General features: G+C 52.0%; 1 protein-coding gene across 1 annotated transcript in view; it reads right to left on the bottom strand.

Annotated features, from left to right (window-relative positions):
• The window catches only part of ZBTB47 (zinc finger and BTB domain containing 47), a 28,014-nt gene extending 6,391 nt beyond the window's left edge, over window positions 1-21,623 (bottom strand). The window contains exons 1-3 of the mRNA XM_064162385.1: window positions 20,515-21,623; window positions 5,441-6,811; window positions 452-599 (exon numbers count right to left, since the gene is read on the bottom strand). Coding sequence (XP_064018455.1) covers window positions 452-599; window positions 5,441-6,811; window positions 20,515-20,517 — 1,522 coding nt within the window. The 5' untranslated portion in view covers window positions 20,518-21,623. The remainder of the gene's footprint in view (window positions 1-451; window positions 600-5,440; window positions 6,812-20,514) is intronic.
• Between the last annotated feature and the right edge of the window lie 277 nt (window positions 21,624-21,900).

Raw genomic sequence — 21,900 nt, 5'->3', positions numbered from 1 at the left:
AGCAGCAACGCTTCAGGTGTCGGCGAAACCCCTCTGCTTTTGGATCGCTTTGGTGCCCTCGAGCCCCAGGGACCCAGCTGCTGTTAACATCTGCCATTTACTTTTGAAAGCCCAGCACTGGGGTGGTCTGGTCCTCCTTCACAAGGGAAGGCATGGTTACACTTCATACTCTCCTTTGATCATTTCTGAGCTCTCTTTTTTCTGGCTGAACAAAATAAATGAGATACCCTAGCACCATACCCTAGCACCCTTCACACCCAGCATCGAGCAGATGTGTGTTTAGCATTAAACACCAAACCAGGTTTCAAGACCACAGGGAAACCTTACCCAAGAGTAAGCCCAGCCTAAAGTCTCAACAGGATAGTGACAAGAGGACACCCTTCATTGCTAAAACAATGGATGAACACCTCTAAAAGGATCTCTCCGTGGCACTGGTGCCTCCCACACTCACCAACCATGTGTTTGCGCACATGGGCCATGGTGTAGAACTTCTTCTCGCAGATCTCACAGGAGAACTTCTTCTCAGCATAGCCATGGACAATCTTGTTGTGTTCATGGAGGGACCAGAGCTTCTTGAACCCCTTCCCACATGTCACGCACTGCAAGGAGAGACAGGGTGGGTAGGGAAGCAGAGGAACCTGCCCAGGGGCCAGCAGCAATTTTGTTTTACCAGGCTATCAGCTGGAATGTCACTACGAATCCTACAGCTAAGCAAAAATCATGACAACCACCAAGTCTGCTGCTCCAAAACCTCCAAAACTCCATCTTCTATCCACTGGATGAGGAAGAGACAATGCTTTTGCAAGGAATGGGCTGCACAGGGAGGTGTGGAGTCACCATCCCTGGAGGTGTTCAAGAAAAGACTGGATGAGGCACTTAGTGCCATGGTCTAGCCGACTGGCTAGGGCTGGGTGCTAGGCTGGACTGGATGAGCTTGGAGGTCTCTTCCAACCTAGCTGATTGTATGATAAATGAGACAGGGCACTGAGCAGACAGTGCTCTGGAAACACCAGGGCTGCTTCCCTGAGCCTTGCAGCTGGACCAACTGCTTTGCAAAGCTGCTGAAGCCAATGGAGATCCCATAGGATGTTTGGGACCACCACGGTGCTCTTCCCCCAAGTGAACCAAAAACCTGGCAGAAGCTTAAGACCCTTCGGTCAGTTGGGAGCTCTTCTGGGAAGGTAATGGGCAGGGAAAAAAATGGATGAGGCACTTAGTGCCATGGGGTAGTTCACTGGACAGGGCTGGATGACAGGTTGGACTGGATGATCTTGGAGGTCTCTTCCAACCTGGTTGATTCTATGACTCTATGAAGGACATGGCATCCCCATCAAGAGATGTATTAGGACTCGCATAAAGAGCAGCTCATGCCCCAAGGCTCTTTCCCCAGCTGAGTATTTCACTCCTGTACACCATGAAGCCATTACATTAAAAAAAACCCAAGCCTCTGTGCATTAGAAGGCTGAGAAGAACAGAGGAACAAGAAGAAGCCCAAACTAAGGCAACAGAACTTCAGTCATCAGCAGGCTATCATGGATACTTTACCATGAAATGAGTTTCCCAAACATGTCCAAACAGACCAAAACGGACCCAAAGCCCAGTCCATCAGCACAAACAGAACATGATGTGCAAAGTCCTCTTCAAGAAGCTGTGGTAGAAATTTGCTTCAGCTCCAACAAGTTCAATGTTCCTCTCAAAAGTCCCAGGAAAACTCCAAGTTTGCCATGAGTTCAGCACCAGAGATCAGTGTGGTGCTTAAGGAAACACAGGACAGCATGGTTCAGCTCTGGAGCACAGGGGTAGTGGGCATCACTTGGCCAAGGACCCTGCCAGGAGACAACAGCCCTTCTTTCTTCTAAGGGTTGATTCTTTCCCCTTCATCTCCCCATGACTCATCTTCCTCTTGGACAACAAGGACAAAACCATCCCTTTTCCTCAGAGATGTGCTGAGAAAGTAATTCATGCCTTAGAGACATCTCACAACAGCACAGCTGAGCAGTACCAGCAAGCCTGGGGAGGGATTCCTCCAGCTTCTCCTGGGAACAGATGCTTGTTGATGGGCTTCAACCAGATTCTGAACCAGATAAGGCAGTGATACCACGAAAATACACCATTAGGCCACACAGGCACAGCATCTCTCCATAGATTTAGGTGCTTGAGAGACAAAAATAGGGGCATAAAGGCACTTCCAACTCACAGCTAAACAGTGCCAGCAAGCCCAGGGAGGGATTCCTCCAGCTTCTCCTCCTGCCCAGAAGAACAGATGCTTGTTGATGGGCTTCAACCAGATTCTGCACCAAATAAGGCAGTGATACCATGAAAATACACCATTAGGCCACACAGTCACAGCATCTCTCCATAGATTCAGGTGCTTGAGAGACAAAAATAGGGGCACAGAGCCATTTCCAACACATCTTCCTCATCTTGCCATACTTGAACATCACCATGAGTGAACTTCTGAGTTGTTCTGTTCCCAAGCATAGATTTCTATGGATCCCAACAGGTTTTTTTCTGTTCTAAGAAACATTTCAGGACAAATTTAGGACTAAAGCCTGGAATCAAAGACACATCAATGCCAATTTTCTCCACTCAAAAAAAGGAATCTCAAAGGCAGAGTGAAAGCAGCAGGTGTAGGAAAGCCTCCGGGCCGGAACCAAGGACTCTGGAGGGTTGTGTTTGTGTCCTTGGTTCCTACAAAATAACATCACTTTGCAAATGTGTAAGTAACATCCAAATGAGGGAGGGGGAAATCTAAGATAAACTCTTGTGGGTTAAGATGAAAAGCATGCAGAAGCCAGCTAGAAAAGCATCTGAGAAACACAGCAAAAGATGAGTCATTTTTCAGATGTAGGAGGCAAGATGTCCATTATGGTGCCCATGGGGATGGGAAACAATCACAGGAGTGAGATGAGTCCAACATCTAAAGCACTATGGATGAAACTGAGGGACAAAACAGGTATTGAAAGCAGTAGAGCTGAATGTAAGGAGGGAAGATCCCTCCAAGGATATGGTTAAACAACATGAAATAAAGACTGTCCATTATAGGTACAGAGTCAACAAAGCCCCTTTTGCATCCAGCTTATATAAGCCCATGGTGTACTGATAGAATTATTCAATGTTATCAGAGCAAGCTGAGTGAATTTGGCTACTTGTAAAACTCAAAAAGCTCAAGTGAGAGGCAATGAAGGAAGAAGGAAGGAAGCAGCAAAAGGAAGTCACCACATAGGCAGATGTGCTTCACCCTATTTGGAAATAACCCAGAAGAGAGACAAAAAGAGGGGGGAAATACAAGCAGCAGGGTGACAGTCCCATGTTGTCTATCACAAAGCAGATGAGGCTGATGACACATTCTGGGAAAACCCAATTTTAATTGCACAGGCTCCAAAAGAATCACAGAATCAACCAGGTTGGAAGAGACCTCCAAGACCATCCAGTCCAACCTAGCACCCAGCCCTAGCCAATCAACTAGACCACGGCCAAGGGAGTATTTGAGCTGCACTCATCCACTCTGGGAAAAGCATCCACAAAAAGCAATGCTGAGGGTTGTGTGAACTTCTCAGGAAGCTGCACCACAGGGTCAGTGTAGGCAGCAGCTCCTTCACTTGCTGCAGATGAGGCTGCTCCTGCCTCCACATTCCCTGCACTTCCTAATGCCAAGGTCTGCTTCATTCCCCATTGCATTGGGGTGCCACGGGTGAAGGGCTCCAGTCGCCCTCGAGGTGTGCTACCTTCATCTAGGAGAGGTGCAAGATGATTTAGATGTGGTTGCTGGTGGGAAGGAAGATGGGTGGAGCTCTCCAGAAGCTGGTATTTAATTAGCAGCACCAGCATTTTGCAAACAGCTCACTGGAGATGAGGGGATGGGTTGGAAGGATCTGCAGGAACACGTGTGCTGCTCTGCTGGGATGCAGCCTGGGCTGATCCCCAGCAGTGTGAGCAGCAGGGGGACAGAGGGGGTTCCACCCCTCTGCTCTGCTGAGACCCCAGCTGCAGTGTCAGGTCCAGTTTTGGAGCCCTTAGCACAGGAGAGACATGAACCTGTTAGTGCAGGGCCAGAAGGCTGGAAAATCACTGCTGTGAGGACAGGCTGAGGGAGTTGGGGCTTTTCAGCATGGAGAAGAGAAAACTCTTTGGAGACCTCCTGGTGGCTTTTGAGCACTTAAAGGGGCTGATAGTAAGGATGGGGACAGACTTTTTAGCAAGGCCTATTGTGACAGGACAAGGGGTGATGGCTTGAACTGAAAGGGAGATTTAGACTAGAGAATAGAAAAGATTTTTTTTGCTGAGGATGATGAACCACTGGCCTAGGCTGCCCAGAGAGGTGGTTAGATGCCCCAGTCCCTGGAATCATTCCAGGCCAGGTTGGATGAGGCTCTGAGCAACTTGCTCCAGCTGAAGACGTCCCTGCTGAATGCAGAGGAAGGGGGTTGGACTGGATGACCTTTAAAGGTCCCTTCCAACCCAAACCTCTCTGAGTCTATCCCCCTAGACTGCACTGATTTAATGGACTGAGTCTGCAAACACTGGATCTAGTCAGCATTAGGTGAAGGGCACACCATGCCTGAACCACACATGGATGTCAACAGCTCTCAGAAACAGGCTCATCCAGCAGCTGAGGGGCACAAAGGGCAGATCAAAACCATTTCAACTGGTGTCAGCAAATCTCTGAATGAAGCTAAAGTGGTTTCAGCCTGGGTGGGAATGGCTGGAGTGTGTCTCCATCAGGGGCTCACAATGTTTTATCCAGATTAACTGAATAACCTCAAACAAAAGCGACTCCTCATAAAACTACTCCATGTTTCCACCTGGCCAGGTAAGAGGAAGCCATAGGATGCTGGCACAAATCCTCCATCCCCATGTCACCATGGGACTCTCCTGAGTCATGGGTGAAGTAAGGCTCTCTCCAATCTGCCACATGCCAACCACATAGAACTACAGAATCAACCAGGTTGGAAGAGACCTCCAAGATCATCCAGTCCAACCTAGCACCCAACTCTATCCAGTCAACCAGACCATGGCACTAAGTGCCTCAGCCAGGCTTTGCTTCGACACCTCCAGGGATGGCAACTCCACCACCTCCCTGGGCAGCCCATTCCAATGCCAATCACTCTCTCTGCCAACAATTTCCTCCTAACATCCAGCCTAGACCTCCCCTGCCACAACTTGAGACTGTGTCCCCTTGTTCTGTTGGTGGTTGCCTGGCAGAAGAGAGCGTGAGGCCATCTCATGGTGTAGCTAAGTGGGATTTCCAGCACAGTGAGTGGGAAGCCCCTGCCGCACTGGGCTGCCCCACCAAGGTGGGATCCTCCTTTGACGGGACGAGCCCATCTCTGTGCGAGGTCTACTCACAGCAGGCTGCTCCGCCGCCCGTTGGGACGCCGCCCTCTGGGCGGGCTGTCTGCTGCCCGGGGCGCTGCCTGCTCCCCAGGGGGCTCCTCACCTGGATGTTCTTCTCGCAGTCGGTCTGGTGGTGCAGCAGCAGCTCGCTCTCCAGCAGGAAGCGCTTGCCGCACTTGTCGCAGATCTGCATGCGGCTGTGGGTCACGTTCATGTGCTTCTCCAGGTACCAGCGGTTGTTGAAGACCCGCGGGCACTTCTTGCACGGGTAGTGCTGCTTCTCCTCCAGCTTCACCTTCTGGCCCAAACCATCCTGTTCTTTTTTCCTCTTCCTCCCTCGCTGGCCTTCCTCTTCCTCCTCCTCCTCCTCTTCTACCTTGGCTAGCTCCTGGGACCTGGTTGCCATGGTAGGCTTGGTGGCTTTGGATGCCCGAGTGCCTCTGCGAGGCTGTCCACCCTTTTCCCTTTTCACTTCTGACATGTCTTCATCGTCATCATCATCATCCTCTTCTTCTGTCGTCTCCTCCAGGTCTTCTTCCTCGCTGTGCTCCTCCTCTTCCTCTTCGCCCACCTCTGCATCCTCCTCCTCTTCCTCGTCGTCCTCTCCTTCCTCATTCTCCTCTTCCCCATCCTCCTCTGTGTCACGCCCATCACCATCAGGCCTTCCCATCACAGCCGCCTCACTGGCCGCTGCCTTCCCCTCCATGCCCTTGGAGACATTGAGGGTCTGGTTGTTGAGGTTCACCTCCACTATGATCTGCTCCCGGTTGTACGAGCCCTGGCTGTCCAAGTCCTCCTCAGACTCTTCACCTTCTATCTTACAGACAGCACCTGGACCACCGTCTTTCTCCTCCTTGTAGTACTGCTTAGCTGGACCAGGGGGGAGCGTCCCACCACCTGCTCCATCCTCCACCCGCACCGAGTAGGGGTCATTGCCCTCCCGAGCATAGATCTTGGGGTGAGTGGCATCCACCTCCTGCTTGATCTCGCAGTAGTAGGGTGGGGGCCCAGCACAGCTCTCAGCAGGCAGGGCCATCTCGGTGGCCAGGCTGAGCGAGCGGGTGTCAAGCAGGTCCTGGCAGGAGGAGGCAATGTTGTTCATCTGCAGCACCGCGGCCGCGTTCAGCACGTCCTGCACATTGCAGGAGTTGACGAGGAGCTTGGAGGTGTAGATGAAGTTGAGGATCTGCTGGAGGCCCTGCGAGGTGAGGGCCTCCAGAGAGAGCTCCACGCGCTGCAGCTGCTTGTTTTGGGTGAAGAGGGAGTGGAAGAACTGGCTGTAGGCTGCCAGAACCCCTTTGTGCGCCGGGAAGATGCTCTTGTGTTGCACCAGCACGATGTCCACGTCGCACAGGTCCGGCTGAAAGAGGCGCTGCTCATTCAGTCTGTCCATCAAACACGTGAAGTGGAGGGCTACATCCTCCACCAGGGAGTACTCAGCCGAAGGGTAGTCAGTCGTCTTTTCGACTATCAGCTGGGGGTGGGGAGGGAAAGGAAAGAAAAGCATTCAGAAAGGTACTTCCCCCAGGAAAAGATCCACCCAACCATGCCACCCACCCCTCTCCATGCATCCCCAGTCAAAGATGCCAGTTGAGAAGCTACACGGTCAGCCTCAGCTTGGAGATGCCAGGCAAAAGGTTCACCCTCCAGACCGTGCTTCGAAACACTAAGATACTCTACCACTAGGCCTAGCTTAGAGATGCCAGCCAAAATGCTCAAGCACCAGGCCTAGCTTGGAGACACCAGCTAAGAAGCTCCACCACCAACTTGAGTCTGGGAAACTCAATCCAGAAAGAGAAAGGCCGGGACAAGGCTGTATAAGCATCCACTGACATCTCTTCAGCCTGGGCAGGAGGCACAATGGCCACCTTACCACCAAGGAAGTCCAAAGCCTGACTCAGCTGTCCAAGCTTACAGAGAGAGGGGGATACTTTGACCTCCTGAGCCAGATGGAGATCCTGGGGTATATCTGCTCCATGCAGGAAGCCAATTTTAGGTATCAGTTGAGATTTAACCCCTTAAGTAGAAGAAAACAAGGATTTTAAAACTTCAGACTTCTACAAGACAGTCACAACCCCCCCAAAACTCTCCATTACTTGTCAAGTTACACCACATACCCCACTCAGAGTCACTAGCTGGAGGCACCAGGGTGATATTAGGAACCATTTCTTTGCTGAAGAGTGGTCAGGCATTGGAACAGGCTGCTCAGGGAGGTGGTGGGGTCACCATCCCTGGAGGGGTTCAAAAAGCCAGGACATGGTTCAATGGCTGTGGTGGTGCTGGGTTGACAGTCAGACTTGATGACCTTAGAGGTCTTCTCCAACCTCAATGATTTTAACATTTATATGCCTTTTTTTTTTTTTTTCATGTCCATTTTAAACCACCTGAGAAAGGTTCTGCCTGGAAAAATCCAAATCAGGGAGTGGCATTCCCAGTCTGGGAAATGCTTCAGCTGCCACCACCCCCAGGCTGTGTTTGCTGCAGGTTTCATTTAGCTCACGTGTTCTGCACAGCACACACCGCCCCTGAACCTCTCCTGGAGATACTTACACTCCAGAATGGCTTTGCCAGCTGCATCCCAAATGCAAGGGACATCCCATGCCCTACGTCCCACATCCTCTGCTGAGAGGAATCATAGGATCATAGGACATTAGGGGTTGGAAGGGACCCAAAGAGATCATTGAGTCCAACCCCCCTGCCAGAGCAGGACCACACCATCTAGCACAGATCACAGAGGAACACATCCAGACAGGCCTTGAAAGGCTCCAGAGAAGGAGACTCCACAACCTCCCTGGGGAGCCTGTTCCAGTGCTCTGGGACCCTTACAGTAAAGAAGTTCCCCCTTGTGTTGAGCTGGAACCTCCTGTGCTGCAGCTTCCATCCATTGCTCCTTGTCCTATCCCAGGGAGCAGTGAGCAGAGTCTGTCCCTCCCTCCTGGCAACCTTCAGATAGTTATAAACATTTATCAGATCCCCTCTAAGTCTTCTCTCCTGTCCCCTCATCATCCTCTTAGCTCTCCACTGGACCCTCTCCAGCAGATCCCTGTCCCTCTTCAACTGGGGAGCCCAAAACTGAAGGCAGTATTCAAGATGAGGTCTCAGCAGCACACGGTAGGGGGGGAGGAGAACCTCCCTTGATCTGCTGGACACACTCCTCCTAATACACCCCAGGGCCCCATTGGCCTTCTTGGCCACAAGGGCACATTGCTGTGCCATGGATGTTCTCCCCCAGCACTCCCAGCTCCCTCTCCTTGGGGCTGCTCTCCAGCAGTCACCTCCCAGCCTGTACTGCTGCAGTTTATGATTCCTCCCCAGATGCAGGACTCTGCACTTGTCCTTGTTGAACTTCATCTGGTTCCTCTGTGCCCAGCTCTGTCTGCCCAGGTCTCTCTGGATGTCAGCACAGTCTGAAGCTGTCTCAGCCAAGCCTCCCAGCTTGGTGTTGTCAGCAAACTTGCTGAGCAGACTCTGTTTGTCTGTCCCCTCATCAATGTCATTGATGAAGAAGTTGAACAGGACTGGCCCCAGCACTGATCGCTGGGGGACACCACTGGTCACAGCTCTCCATCTGGACCTGGCACCATCGATCACCACCCTCTGAACTCTATCTTGCAACCAGTTCCTAACCCACCTCACTGTCTGCTCTTCCATCCCACACTTCCTCAGCTTGCTCATTAATGTTCCCTTTCCTTCCACTTCCCTTTGGCTTCCTGTGCCTCCACGAATGAAAATGGATCCAACCACACTGACATTCCTTTTCCCCACCATTGTGGGATGTGACACAAGGATGTGTGCAGAACAGTGGTGAAGATGGAGGGTTCACAGGACCACAGAATCAATCAGGTTGGAAAAGCCCTTCAAGATCATCAAGTTCAACCTTTTGGATTTTATCCTGCACCTTCTGCTCTAAAAAATAGTTACTCAGCTCCCTTATTTTCTGGGACAAACAGCACACACACAAATTCCAGCAAGACACATTCTGTCTGTCCTTTTTTTTTTCCCTGTGAGCCAAAGGCAAAAGTACACAGACAAAAATGTTTAAATAATTAAAAAAGAGTCTTTGCTTCTCTGCCTTCTCAAAAAGAAAAAAAAAAAAGAAACCAAAACCCCAAACCCACAAAAAACCCAAAATCCTCAAATCCTTCCCCCTCCATGCCAGAATGTTTCATTTGCACTGAATTTCTGTTCCTCAGTGGATGGGGTCGTTGGCTCCCTGTGGTCCCAGTGGCCCTGAGGAGCCCCAGTAAATGCTGGCAGCCATGGAAAGCTCTTGGCTCTGCAGCCTGGAGTGGGGCAAAGAGGAAATAAGAGAGGGGTTGAAGTATGTCTAGAAATAGCTGAAGAGTGGGTGTCAGAGAATCAGGCAGGGTTGGAAGGGACCACAAGGAGCAGCCAGTTCCAACCCCCCCTTGCAATGCCCAGGGACACCCTACCCTAGAGCAGGCTGCACACAGCCTCAGCCAGCCTGGCCTTAAACACCTTCAGCCATGGGGCCTCAACCACCTCCCTGGGCAACCCATTCCAGCCTCTCACCACTCTCCTGCTCAACAACTTCCTCCTCACCTCCACTCTGACTCTCCCCACCTCCAGTTTTGCTCCATTCCCCCCAGTCCTGGCACTCCCTGAGAGCCTAAAAAGTCCCCCCCCAGCTTTTTTGTAGGCCCCCTTCAGATACTGGAAGTGTCAAGTGGAGGAGGCTAACCTCTTTTTGGTGGTACACAGCAATAAGCCAAGGAACAATGGGCACAAACTTCAACATAGAAGGTTTCACCTCAACACGAGGAGGAACTTCTTCACAGTGAGGGCAATGGAGCCCTGGAACAGGCTGCCCAAAGGGTTTGTGGAGCCTCCTTCTCTGGAGACTTTCAAAACCTGCCTGGATGCATTCCTGTGTGGACTACCCTGGGCAAAGCTGCTTTGGCAGAGGAGTTGGACTCGATGATCTCTGGAGGTCCCTTCCAAGCTCTAACATTCTGTGACAGGTACAATATATAAACATCTTAAACCTCAGGTCATGATATTTGTGTATGTGGTTGGGTCAGCATCCCTGAACGTGCTCAGAGGCCATTCAGCTGTGGTCCTTGGGGATGTGGTTTAGGGTTGAGCTTTGTAGAGTAGGATTAATTGACTTGATGATCCCAGGTGGTCTTTTCCAACCTGAATGATTCTGTGATTCTCTGATAAAGAGATTAAAAATGACATCATTTACCCTGGAAAAGAACTTTAGGATCATCAAGTCCAATCAACAACCAAACCATGTCCATTGGCACAGGTGGCCAGCACCAGAACGAGAGGACACAGCCTCAAGCTATGCCAGGGGAAATTTAGGCTGGAGGTGAGGAGAAAGTTCTTCCCTGAGAGAGTCATTGGACACTGGAATGGGCTGCCCGGGGAGGTGGTGGAGGCACCATTCCTAGAGGTATTCAAGCCAAGCCTGGCTGAGGCACTTAGTGCCATGGTCTGGTTGATTGGCTAGGGCTGGGTGCTAGGTTGGACTGGATGATCTTGGAGGTCTCTTCCAACCTGGCTGATTGTTTGATTCTATGATTCTATATACAAGGACATGACACTCTGGGACAGCATTTAATGACCATGGTGGTGTGAGTTTGATGGTTGCAGTCGATGGTCTTAGAGAGCTTTTCCAACCAGAACCATTCTACCACTCTGTGGAGAAACTGATGTAAAGGGTGGGGGGGCGAACTGAGGCTGCTGGGCAGCATCACCTCTGGAAAACAAAAGCTGTGTAGTTGGGTTATTTTTTTTGCTCCAGATGGAGGGTTTTTTGGCAAAAGGGGCTGACCCCTCACCCAGCACTGGGCTTGCCAGGCAGCTCTAATCAGTCCCAGCAGCGGCGAGGACAATGCGTGTCTTGGCTGCGGCCCCTCGGTGACTTCAGCCCGGGCTTGTCAGCAGGAGGTTGCTGCTCTTTATTGCTATCAGATGCTTTCTGTGAGCTTGCCCAGAGCTGGGGCTCCAGCCAGGATGAGAGGCGCCCGTCGGGGTGAGAGCCCAAGAAAAGACCCCAACTTGCCCCAAAAATGCCCCTCTGGCAGATCTCATCCCTGCAGCTCCACCAGAGAGGAGAGACTGGATTAGTGGGGATTAATGGGAAGGTTAAACTCATTGCCCTGCCCTAGGGAAAATACAAACATTGTCCAAAAATACATATTTTAAAAAGTAATAATTAAAAAGGCCTGCTTTTAGAGTCATTTATCAACAGCTTACTTCAGTGGTGTCTTACTTAGAAAATATTTTACTTAAGTAATATTTTAGAATCACAGAACCAGTCAGGGTTGGAAGGGAGCACAAGGATCAGCCAGTTCCAACTCCCCTGCCATGCCCAGGGACACCCTACCCTAGAGCAGGCTGCACACAGCCTCAGCCAGCCTGGCCTGAAACACCTCCACAAATGGGGCCTCAACCACCTCCCTGGGCAACCCAGTCCAGCCTCTCACCACTCTCATGCTCAACAACTTCCTCCTCATGGGCAGGCTGAATCTCCCCACCTGCAGCTTTGCTCCATTCCCCCCACTCCTGGCACTCCCTCACAGCCTAAAATGTCCCTCCCCAGCTTTTTTTGTAGCCCCCTTCAGATCCTGGAAGGCCACAAGAAGGTTACCTCACAGCCTCCTCTGCTCCAGCCTGCACAGCCCCAACTCTTTCAGTCTGTGCTCACAGCAGAGCTGCTGCAGCCCTCTCAGCATCCTCCTGGCCCTGCTCTGGACACACTCCAGCATCTCCACAGCCCTCTTGTAATGGGGGCTCCAGAAGTGGATGCAGTACTCCAGGTGGGGTCTCAGCAGAGCAGAGCAGAGGGGGAGAATCCCCTCCCTGGCCCTGCTGGCCACACTTCTGCTGCTGCAGCCCAGGCTCTGCTTGGCTTTCTGGGCTGCAAGTGCACACTGCTGGCTCCTGCTGAGCTTCTCCTCCAGCAGCACCCCCACGTCCCTCTCCTCAGGGCTGCTCTCCAGCCACTCCCTGCCCAGCCTGGATTTGTGCTTGGCATTGCCTCAACCCAGCTGCAGGACCTTGCACTTGGTCTTGTTGAACCTCCTGAGCTTGGCTTGTGCCCACCTCTGCAGCCTGTTCAGGTCCCTTTGAATGGATCCCTGCCCTCCAGCCTGTCTGCTGCACCACACAGCTTGGTGTCCTCATCGAATTTTATTTAAATACTACTTAGTTTTGAAATAAAAATTACAACTTTGCTCTTTTCCACCATCACCCTCTTGGCCCTCTACATCAGTTTAGTACCAAAAATCAGCCCAGTGTAGTACCATATGAGCAGGTCACTCATCCTATCTCCATCCCATGTTTGGACAACTTGGGATGACCACTGGATAACTCCAACTTGAGCAAACCCTAAAACTACCTCTGGGTGCTCAGGCACTGTTGGCATCAAAACCAAACCAAATGAAAATGAGCAGCAGCAATAATAAAACTTCTTTGAAAGCAGCATGGCCACAAAGTCCCCACCCCAAGGGCACAGTAGTGCCTCCAGACAGCCCTCCCCACCCTAACATTGCTTTTTCAAGTGGTGCTGCTAAAGCCCCATCCCAAAAATGTCAACGAGAGGATGGGGAAGATGCTTGGGGTGAGGGGGGACCAAGGGATGCAGGTTGGCTCTGAAGATGAGATACAAGAGATACAGGAACAGCGGCTAAAGGAGATGCTGCTGCTCGCTGGAGCAGGGCAGCCTCTCTCCAGCTAACCCACCAAAACTCCAGCTGTAGGAGATGGATTCAGAGTGCAGCCCCACTCCATTTCCACCCTGCAGATGCCTCAGTTTCCCCAAGCAGCCACACCAACCCCCGATCAGCTGCCTTGCAAGGAGGCTGCTGCTGGAGTTAAGTCACCGTGAGAAGAGAAGCTGCTGTTTATCCTAGCAGGTATTAAAAGCCAGATCCCTAAATGCTGCTGCAGCACTAAAAGCTCCTGAGGGACCTGCAGGTCAGCTCACCCTGGTTATATTTAAATACTCCAAACTGCAGCCCCTCAGAAGACCATCTCTGGCATTCACCAGCCTCTCTATTTATTTATTTTTAGCCATTTCTATAGCTCTCATTGCCAGGCATCAAGGGCCACAAGTACCTCTCTCCTGTCCTAGCACAAGGGGTTTGGGGCATAAAAAAGCCCAATTCAGGTGGCCACGACCCCTCACTTCACACTGGGCAGAGCAGTCAGACCAGCTGCAGGCAAACCTCTTTCCACTCAACACAAAATCTGGGGATTTCCTTCTGATTTTCAACACCCCACCCCCCAAAAAACTCTCATGAAAAAAAAACAGCCTCTCTGTGTATCATTTCCAATCACCAAAACATTAACTGCTGACCTTCAGGATCCAATTGCACTAATGAAAAGTGCTTCAGTAAGTTGCTGAGTATGATGTTAGCACTTGCTTCTCAAAAACCAAAACCAACCCCCCCAGAACAACTCAGCCACCTCAATTTGAATTGAGAATTTGCATTTCAGGGCTGAAACTATATAAAGCCAATATCTGATCTTTGCTAGAGAAGGAAAAAATGTTAAAACCTCTGTTTTTACAGATCTTTCTTGCAAGGCTATGAAGGCTCACTCTTAGACATCTCAAAAGCACCAGGGATTTTGGTCTCAATCCTTAGCCCCTACAATATGACCTCTGCTTTCAAGATCTTTGGATGAAACCTTCAGCCTTTTCTCCTGTGTGAGGCCACACAGGGTTGGTGTTTCTAATGATGACCTTCCCATAAGCCCTAAACCCAGGATGTGCCAGGCTTATGGAATCATTTAGAATCATGGAATCAATCAGGTTGGAAGAGATCTCCAAGATCATCCAGCCCAATCTATCGCCCAGCCCTGGCCAATCAACCAGACCATGGCACTAAGTGCCTCAGCCAGGCTTTTCCTGAACACTTCAAGGGATGGCAACTCCACCACCTCCCTGGGCAGCCCATTCCAATGCCAATCACTCCCTCTACAAAGAACTTCCTCCTAACATCCAGCCTAGACCTGCCCTGGCACGGCTTAGAATCACAGACTCACAGAATCAACCAGGTTGGAAGACCTCCAAGATCATCCAGTCCAACCTAGCACCCAGCCCTGTCCAATCAACCAGACCATCTTGGGACTGTGTCCCCTTGTTCTGTTGCTGCTTGCCTGGGAGAAGAGACCAACCCACCCAGTTTTGGACCATGGCCATGCATTGAAGCCTGGCTGAGAGCTAAACCACATCCCACCGCACCCTCCCTTCACCTACCGCCTACCTTCACTGCTCTGCTCGCTCCTCACCTCCTTCCCTGGGGACAGCCTCCTGCAGCACAGCACCGGGTTGGGGTTGGGGGGGGTTGTTCTCTTCTCTTCCCTGACGAGTGTTTTTATTTAATTAGGGAAGGGTTGTCCGGAAAAACAAGCAGGAAGGGAAAACAATAGCTCGGCCACGGCCCCGCCTGGCCAGGCGCCGGCCAACACGGCCCCAAGCGCCCACCGCCGCATCCTGCCCACTGCGATGCTGCCAGGCCTGGACCATCGCCGTGGATGGTCCCATCTCAGCCCTGAAGCCTGGGGACAGACACATCTTTCAGGATGGTGTTGTCACTGTCCAAAACGGTCATTTTTGCCCCCTGCATGCTGTCTAAAAGGCTTGAGGCTGTCCAAAACAGAGCCATATGTAGGCTTCAGGGAGAGGAAGGGGCTCAGTGCCCAGAGCCTGTTGGGTACTCCAAAAAACATCTCCCAGCCTTTGCATAAGTGAAGAAAAGCATTAAGCTGTCCAAGGGACAGTCAGATGCTTCCAGTGCTTTTTTTTCTTTCCCTCCTTTTTGGTCATTACTATTTTTTTTAATAGCATCCAACATCTGCAAGCTTTGGCTCGAAGATAATTTTTCAGGGAGCAGCCTGGGAAGCCAGCAGCAGCACCAGGCTCTGTGGGGCCATCCAAAGGAACAGTGACAAATCTTTCCCCAATCTCTGTTCCCCAGCAGTCAAGTACACACCTCTACAAAGAGGGAAAAGGTTCATTTGAGCTTTTTATTCTAACCACCATGGCCACCCATGGCCTGAGAGGAGCAGAGGACAAAGTGGGATTAGCAACGCTACCACCATGTGCCACCGAGGAACCAAGCTTGATGCCAAGCCCTGAGATCAGTTTGGTAACCTCAATGTCCATCTCAACACCTGCAAAGGCTGCACAAACACAGCCTCCCTGCTGCAAAAGCAGAACCAAAGAATTATTTTAGTTGGAAGAGACCTTTAAGGTCATCCAGCCCAACCATCAACTGCCATGTCCCTCAGTACCACACCTACAGAAGCTTCAGGCCCCAGTCCTGAAGCAGGGGCCAGCTGCAGAGCAGAAGCACTGATGTTGGGCTGGATGCTCTCATCTGTCTGTTCTCCCTCAGTCAGGCACAAAAAGGGTTTCCTCTCAGCTCAGGCCAGACCCAACACAGGCTGCGAAAGCTCTTCAGGTAACTCAAGGTCTTCACTGAGCCCACAGCAAGGCCTGGTGTTAAGCTCCCAATGGATGGGGCTGGATTTTGGCAGAGCCAGCATCCTCCTGGCAAACGCCAAACACTGCTGGGGCAGACAAACTATGGGGTTGCTGCCAGTGCTTGGCACAGCCAGTGACACCCGGGTGATGGAGATGTCTCCAAGCCACTGCCCTGGCATGGGAACAGGCGGTGGGACGGGATGCTGCCCTCATGTCTGGGGGATGCAGGACCTCCTGCAGAGCCACTGCTGGGATGGAAGAGCCCGGGGGACACACAGACACACGCAAAGCTGCTGTCCCCCTCCCTCTCCTGCCCGAGAAAAACAAGAGGAGGAAAGATCGAGGGAGGAAATGAGGACAAAACCCAATGCTGACCTCCCCAGCCGGGCTGGCGGCCAAATGGCTGTGCCAGGGGCCAGCTCCGGACCGCTGCCCAGCCCAGCATGAGGCTGAGGAGGCGAGCACCAGCCCCTCGGGATGATATGGATGTCCCCAGAGCCATGTGCTCGCGTACAGCAGGGCAGGGGGTGCAGCAAGCACCCCGTGGCTCACAGAACCTCACAGGCACCAAAAGTCTCTTCCAACCTCAACAGTTCTATGATGCTACAAAATTCAGTGCAGGAAGCACGGATGGGTGCAGCGGGGCAGCCACCATGCTGCTTATACGCAGCCTGAAGCCATCACATCCCCAGGCCAGCCCCACACCCATGTGCTGCAATGCAATGGTCAGGAAGAAGCCAAGATCCCTGGAAGGCAAGTGGGATGGGAGCACAGAGCCTCCTTCCACATGCTAATAAATCAGGCTGCTATCAGGCAGCAGCATCTCCTTGCCCAGCAGCAAGGTTTTCATCCCTGGGAAAGCCACCGTGACCTTCCAAATAGGCCAACAGTAAGATGTTGAGGATGTTTAGACTGGATATTAGGAAAAAATTCTTTATGGGAAGGGTGGCCAGGCATTGGAACAGGTTGCCCAGGGAGACGGTGGAGACATAATCCTTGGAGGTGTTCAAAAAACACATGGACATGGCACTTTGGGACACGGTTTAATGGCCATGGTGGTCTTAGGTCGAGGGCTGGACTCAATGACCTTAAAGGTCTCCTCCAACTGAAGCAATTCTATGCTTCTGTGATGAGATATGACACCTCCTGGCTTTGCTTCACAGCAGTTTCTAACCCAAGTCCAGATCACAAAATTACCAGAGAGGTCCAAGGTTAAGCCTCTCCCAGTATCTTGGGCAGGGCTTTCCACGCTGGAGCATCCTCTCTAAATCCTGGCGCTGCCTCCGCAGACGGTCCCCACACCCAGCTCCATCTGAAACCTAGCCTCAACCAGGAGGCACCAGCCACTCTCCTCCAGTTCAGACCTCCTTTAAGGCTTTAACATTTTTAGGAATGTGCATTAAAATGGATTATTTTTATCATGCCTGTCCAGCAGACTCAGCAGCTTGGGGAGCTGAGCTTTACCTCAGACAGGGTGTTGGCAGCCCTGGCTCCAGGCAAAAGATAGAGTCATAAAAATAATAATTAAAAGGAGACAATTTATGGTAATTAAGTTCTCTGCTCATCCTATCTGCACCACCATGGACAGGCTTTCCCCAGATGTCCAAAATCATCCAAGGTTTCATCATCAGGACACGTAGCCAAGGCACCAAGGCTGGGGCCAGCAGCCCTGAAGGACACGGGGACAAGTCCCTGGGGTGCCCTCATATGGGAACCTCAACAGGGCCAGCCCTGCCCCACAAATGCCACTCCAGCAACGGTAGAGTAGATAATGGTAGGACTCAAGGACCTTAAAGGTCTTTTCCAACCGAAACAATCTCCTGATTCTTTTAGAACTAAGAAATGAAATCAGAGGTAAGTGACGGAGCCTGGCTCTGATCTCATTCCTCCCCATTGGCCACAAGTTCCCATAGGATGTCAGGGGACAACAAGGACACAAACCACACTGGGGGGATATGAGGCTCCCCTTTTTCCAGGACCATCCCAACGCAGCACCAAAACACTAATTTCAGCTGTCGCCTTTCAAGGTGAGGACTTAGCCACAGCCTGATCGTGGCAGTACAGGAATGCCCTTAGCTTCCTCCTCCGGCTGGAGCGAGGAGGGAAGATAGGAGGGGAAAAAAAACCAAATCAACCATCCCCCTCCCGAAACCTTCAGAGCCCCTCTGATGTCTTGACACATTCAGTTCACCCACAACACGTTTCTCCATGGGTTTTCCCCAAGCAGGAAAACCTGCATCTTAAAAACGACCAATATTTGATCACGCTGCAGGCACAGCCTCCTGCTTCTCCCTCCCTTCTGCGAAGACAACCTCTCCGAAGGCAGGTTATTTTTGTGAGGGGGGTGACATGCCTCCTCTCCAGACGCCAGACAGAAATGCCAGGCTCGTTTATCTCTCCAGGCTTTGGCTGGTAATAACCCAACGCGCCGTTAATTCCTCGCTGGGAGAACAAAGCTCCGTCGTGAAGCCAAGCCGGGTGGCCAAGGGGACCCTCCAGCTGCCCTGGCCAAAAAAAAACCCTGGAGCAACGCTCAGCCCCAGTCAGCAACCTCAGGGAAACTCCACGCTGAAGTGTTTGCATCCAGCAAGGTTTCACCCCACATCCCGAAAGAAAAGAAATCAAAAGCAACAATTAAGCCCTCCCTATCTTTCCGAGGAGGATTTTTGCTGTGCAAAGCGAATTTTCCTCTGGTTCTCGCTGAGCCTGGGTGTGGAGGAAAAGGTTGAACTCCCAACTTTTCCCCCTTGTCCTTGCAGGGCTGCCCGCTCAAGTGGGCTCTGGACATTTCTATCCTCACCTCGGGGCATCAAATGCTTCCCAAACCCACCCCGGTGCCTGCCCGTGGCAGCGTCTCCCTGCGGGTGGGATACAGAGGTGGGTTCAGCAGCCGATTTAACGCTGGCAGCAACTGTCATGCAATCCTAGAATTGTTTGGATTGGAAAAGACCTCTAAGATCACCCAGTCCAGCCACTGACCCGATACCACCACGGCTATTAAACCACCTCCTGAAGTGCCATGTCCACACGTTTCCCAAACCCACCCGGGGACAGCGTCTCCGCCACCCCCGCGGGCAGCCTGCTCCAGCGCTTGACCATTTTGCAGGCTGGCCAACAAGAACCTAAACCCGACTCCAGTTACCCCAAGTAGAAGAGCTGGGGAGGGTGCCAAGTCCCAGCCCAGCATCCCAGTGTGCTTCCTCCACTCTGCACCGCGGTCACTCCTTGTTTATTCCTCCCAAACCTTGCACTTTCTTCCCCTTTCCAAAAAGCCACTCAGACACCTCCTGGCTCATTACCACGGGCGCGGAGCCATCGCTGGGGCAATCACAGCCCTGCACGTCTAAGGATGGGGATGGCAGCAGGGTCCCTGAGCATGGCGCATCCCAAAGGATTCGGAACATCCCGAGGGATTTCCCTGTGCATCCTCCCAGCTTAGGCCTATCTCTGCAAGCTAAACTAATCCACACACACCCCCCCCCAACTCCCTCCCCAAAAAAAAAGTCCACCGGCTGCTAAAATAGGTCACTGCCACAGGCTGCGAGGCTCCTGCTGCAGCCCTTATCAATATTACTTATCGCTTTTAATTACTGCTATTCATTATTGTTACTAATAATCATTTATTCTTTTTAAGAAGCAGACATGGAAAATCCCTGTGCAAAGCCCGAAGTGGGGGTGGGATGCTGCACCCTGCCCCCTGCCACGCTCACAGCCTTGCTCCCAGGGGTGGTTCCAGCATCCCCCAGATCCCACTGCGGGGAAACAAAAAGGAGCCCACGGCAGGCGCAGGGCGAGGGCTGGAGTGGGGGATACACACACGCGAGGAATTAGCAAAATGAAGGAGTCATCCGGGGAACAAAACGGGAAGCAGGAGGCAGCTCCTGCGCCAGCAAAGCCTCCGGCCTGGGCGACCAGGCAGCTCCAAAAGTTTCCCCCCATCCCCAGCATCAACCCCCTCAAAACACTGAACCCTGCAGCACTGAGGTGCAGCTCTGGGGGGGGGACCCGGCCGGTGGCCTCCCCACCCCTCTCCTCTGGGGGAGGGTGTCAGGCCCAGCATCCCTCAACCACCTCCTCCCCCGCGCCCACAGCACCCCTCAAGGCACCCCAGAGGTGAGGGCGAGCCCAGCCTCCTCCATGCCAAAAAAGGCCTGTGCCGGGGAGGAGAAAGAAAGCATTTTTGGTGCCATTTTCTTTACCCTTTAGATCAAACAGCAAACCTTTCCCCCCCCTTTCACCCCCGCACAACAAGGCCCGTGCAGGCACCCACCCCCTCCCCTAAATGCGCTTGCAATGCCCCACTGCAAGGGTGGGTTGCGCTGTCTGTATCCCACCCCCCGCCCCCAACCTCCATCTCCAGCCCTTCCGCGCACCCCCACCCCCACCCCACCACCCCCCGCGCCGGGATGCAGCAGCAGCCTGCAGCTCGCCCATGCAAACCACCACCACCACTCACCCCCCCCCCCCCCACCCCCGATAAAAACCCCAAACCCCGACGAACCAAAACCAAACCACCAAACCCACAACAAAAGCAAACCACCTTCATCCCAAGGATCCGGGCAAGTTCGGGAGGCCCTCTGCAAAGTCAGCAAAGCCTCGGGAACCCCGAGGAAAGGAGGGGGTTGGGATGGAGCGGGGTGGGGGGTGGGGGGGGACGGGAAAAAGAGAGGAGGGAAAAGGGGATAAAGGGAAAAGGGGGGATCGCAAAGCTCTACCATTTTGATGCAAAGGTCTCCGCGCAAAGGAGTCCCGGTCCTCCTCCGCTTGCCTGGGGTTTTTGCTCTCCATGAAAAAAAAAAAGGCAAGGAGGGAAAAAAAAAAAGAGAAGAGAGATGTTGGGTTGGGTGGTTCGCTGGGCTGCTTGGCTGCTGGGGCTCTCTTCCTTCTGGCTTTGGGGTTTTTTCCCCCCTTTTCTATTTTTCTCCTATTTTTAGGGGCTTCTTTTTTGTTGTTGTTGTTGCCTGGCTTTTTTTTTTTCCCCTTTCTTTTTTTTTTCCTCCTTTCCTTTTTTTTTTCCTCCTTTCCTTTTTTTTTCTCTCCTTTTTTCTTTCCTTTTTTTTCTTTCCTTCTTATCTTCTTTCCTTCTTTCCTTCTTTTCTTCTTTCCTGTCCTTCTTTTTTTTTTGTTTTCCTTTTAGAAGAGGGGAAGAAGGGGGTGGGGGGAGGGAATTACCGAGCTGCCAGCTCTGCTTGCATCCCCCGTCCTTCTTTTCCTTTTAAATTCTATTTTTAATGCCTTTCCCCGCCTTTTTTTCCTTCCTTCCTTTTTTTCTTCCTTCCTTTTTTTTCCCCTTCCTTGCTTTTTCCCCTCTTCCTTCTTCTTCCTTTTTTCCCCTTCCTTTTTTCTTTTTTCTTCCTTTTTTCTTTTTTTCCCTTCCTTATTTCTTTTTTTTCTTCCTCTTTTTCTTCCTTTTTTCCTTCCTCTTTTTCTTCCTCTTTCGCCTTCCTCTTTTTCTTCCTTTTTTTTCTTCCTCTTTTTCTTCCTTTTTATGTTTTTTCTTCCTTTCTCTTTCTCGTTTTTTTTTCCTTGTGTTTTGGTTTTGGTTTGTTTTTTTCTTTTCCTTCTCTCCTCTCTTTTCCTTTTTTTTTTTTTCCCTTTTTCTTCTTTTTTCCTTATTTTTTCCCCCTTCTTCTTCTCCTCTTCTTCTTCTTCTTCTTCACCTCCTCCTCCTCCCCATCGCCATGTTCGCCCCTTTTCGGAAGCCGGAGGAATGCGGAGCGGCGGCGGCTTCGGCTGCCAAGAGCCCGAGGGCCGCTGATTGGAGCCGCCTCATCAGATGGGGCCGCGGCTGCCCCCGTTAAAGGGACAGGCCCCCACCACCGGCACCCGCACCGCCCACTCACCCCGGGCCTCCCCAGCCCTTCTCCCCAACCCCAGCCCCCAGGTCTGGACCAATTCTTACTGCGCATCATCATCCCGGGAGCAATCCTCGGTAGGGAGATGAGGGAAACTGAGGCATGGGGAGGATGCCCTCCTGCCCCCTCCTCCCTCAGCCCCCACTCCCCCATTAAAAAACCCAGGCAGGTTTGGGGGTATGAAATCACAGAGGGGGGGGGGGGGGGGGGGCGTGGGATAACGTTGGGTCGGGTAAAAAGGAAGGG

Source organism: Pogoniulus pusillus, chromosome 23 (assembly GCF_015220805.1).
Source record: "Pogoniulus pusillus isolate bPogPus1 chromosome 23, bPogPus1.pri, whole genome shotgun sequence".
Taxonomy (NCBI): Eukaryota; Metazoa; Chordata; class Aves; order Piciformes; family Lybiidae; genus Pogoniulus; species Pogoniulus pusillus.
This window is presented reverse-complemented; position numbering and strand designations above follow the sequence as displayed.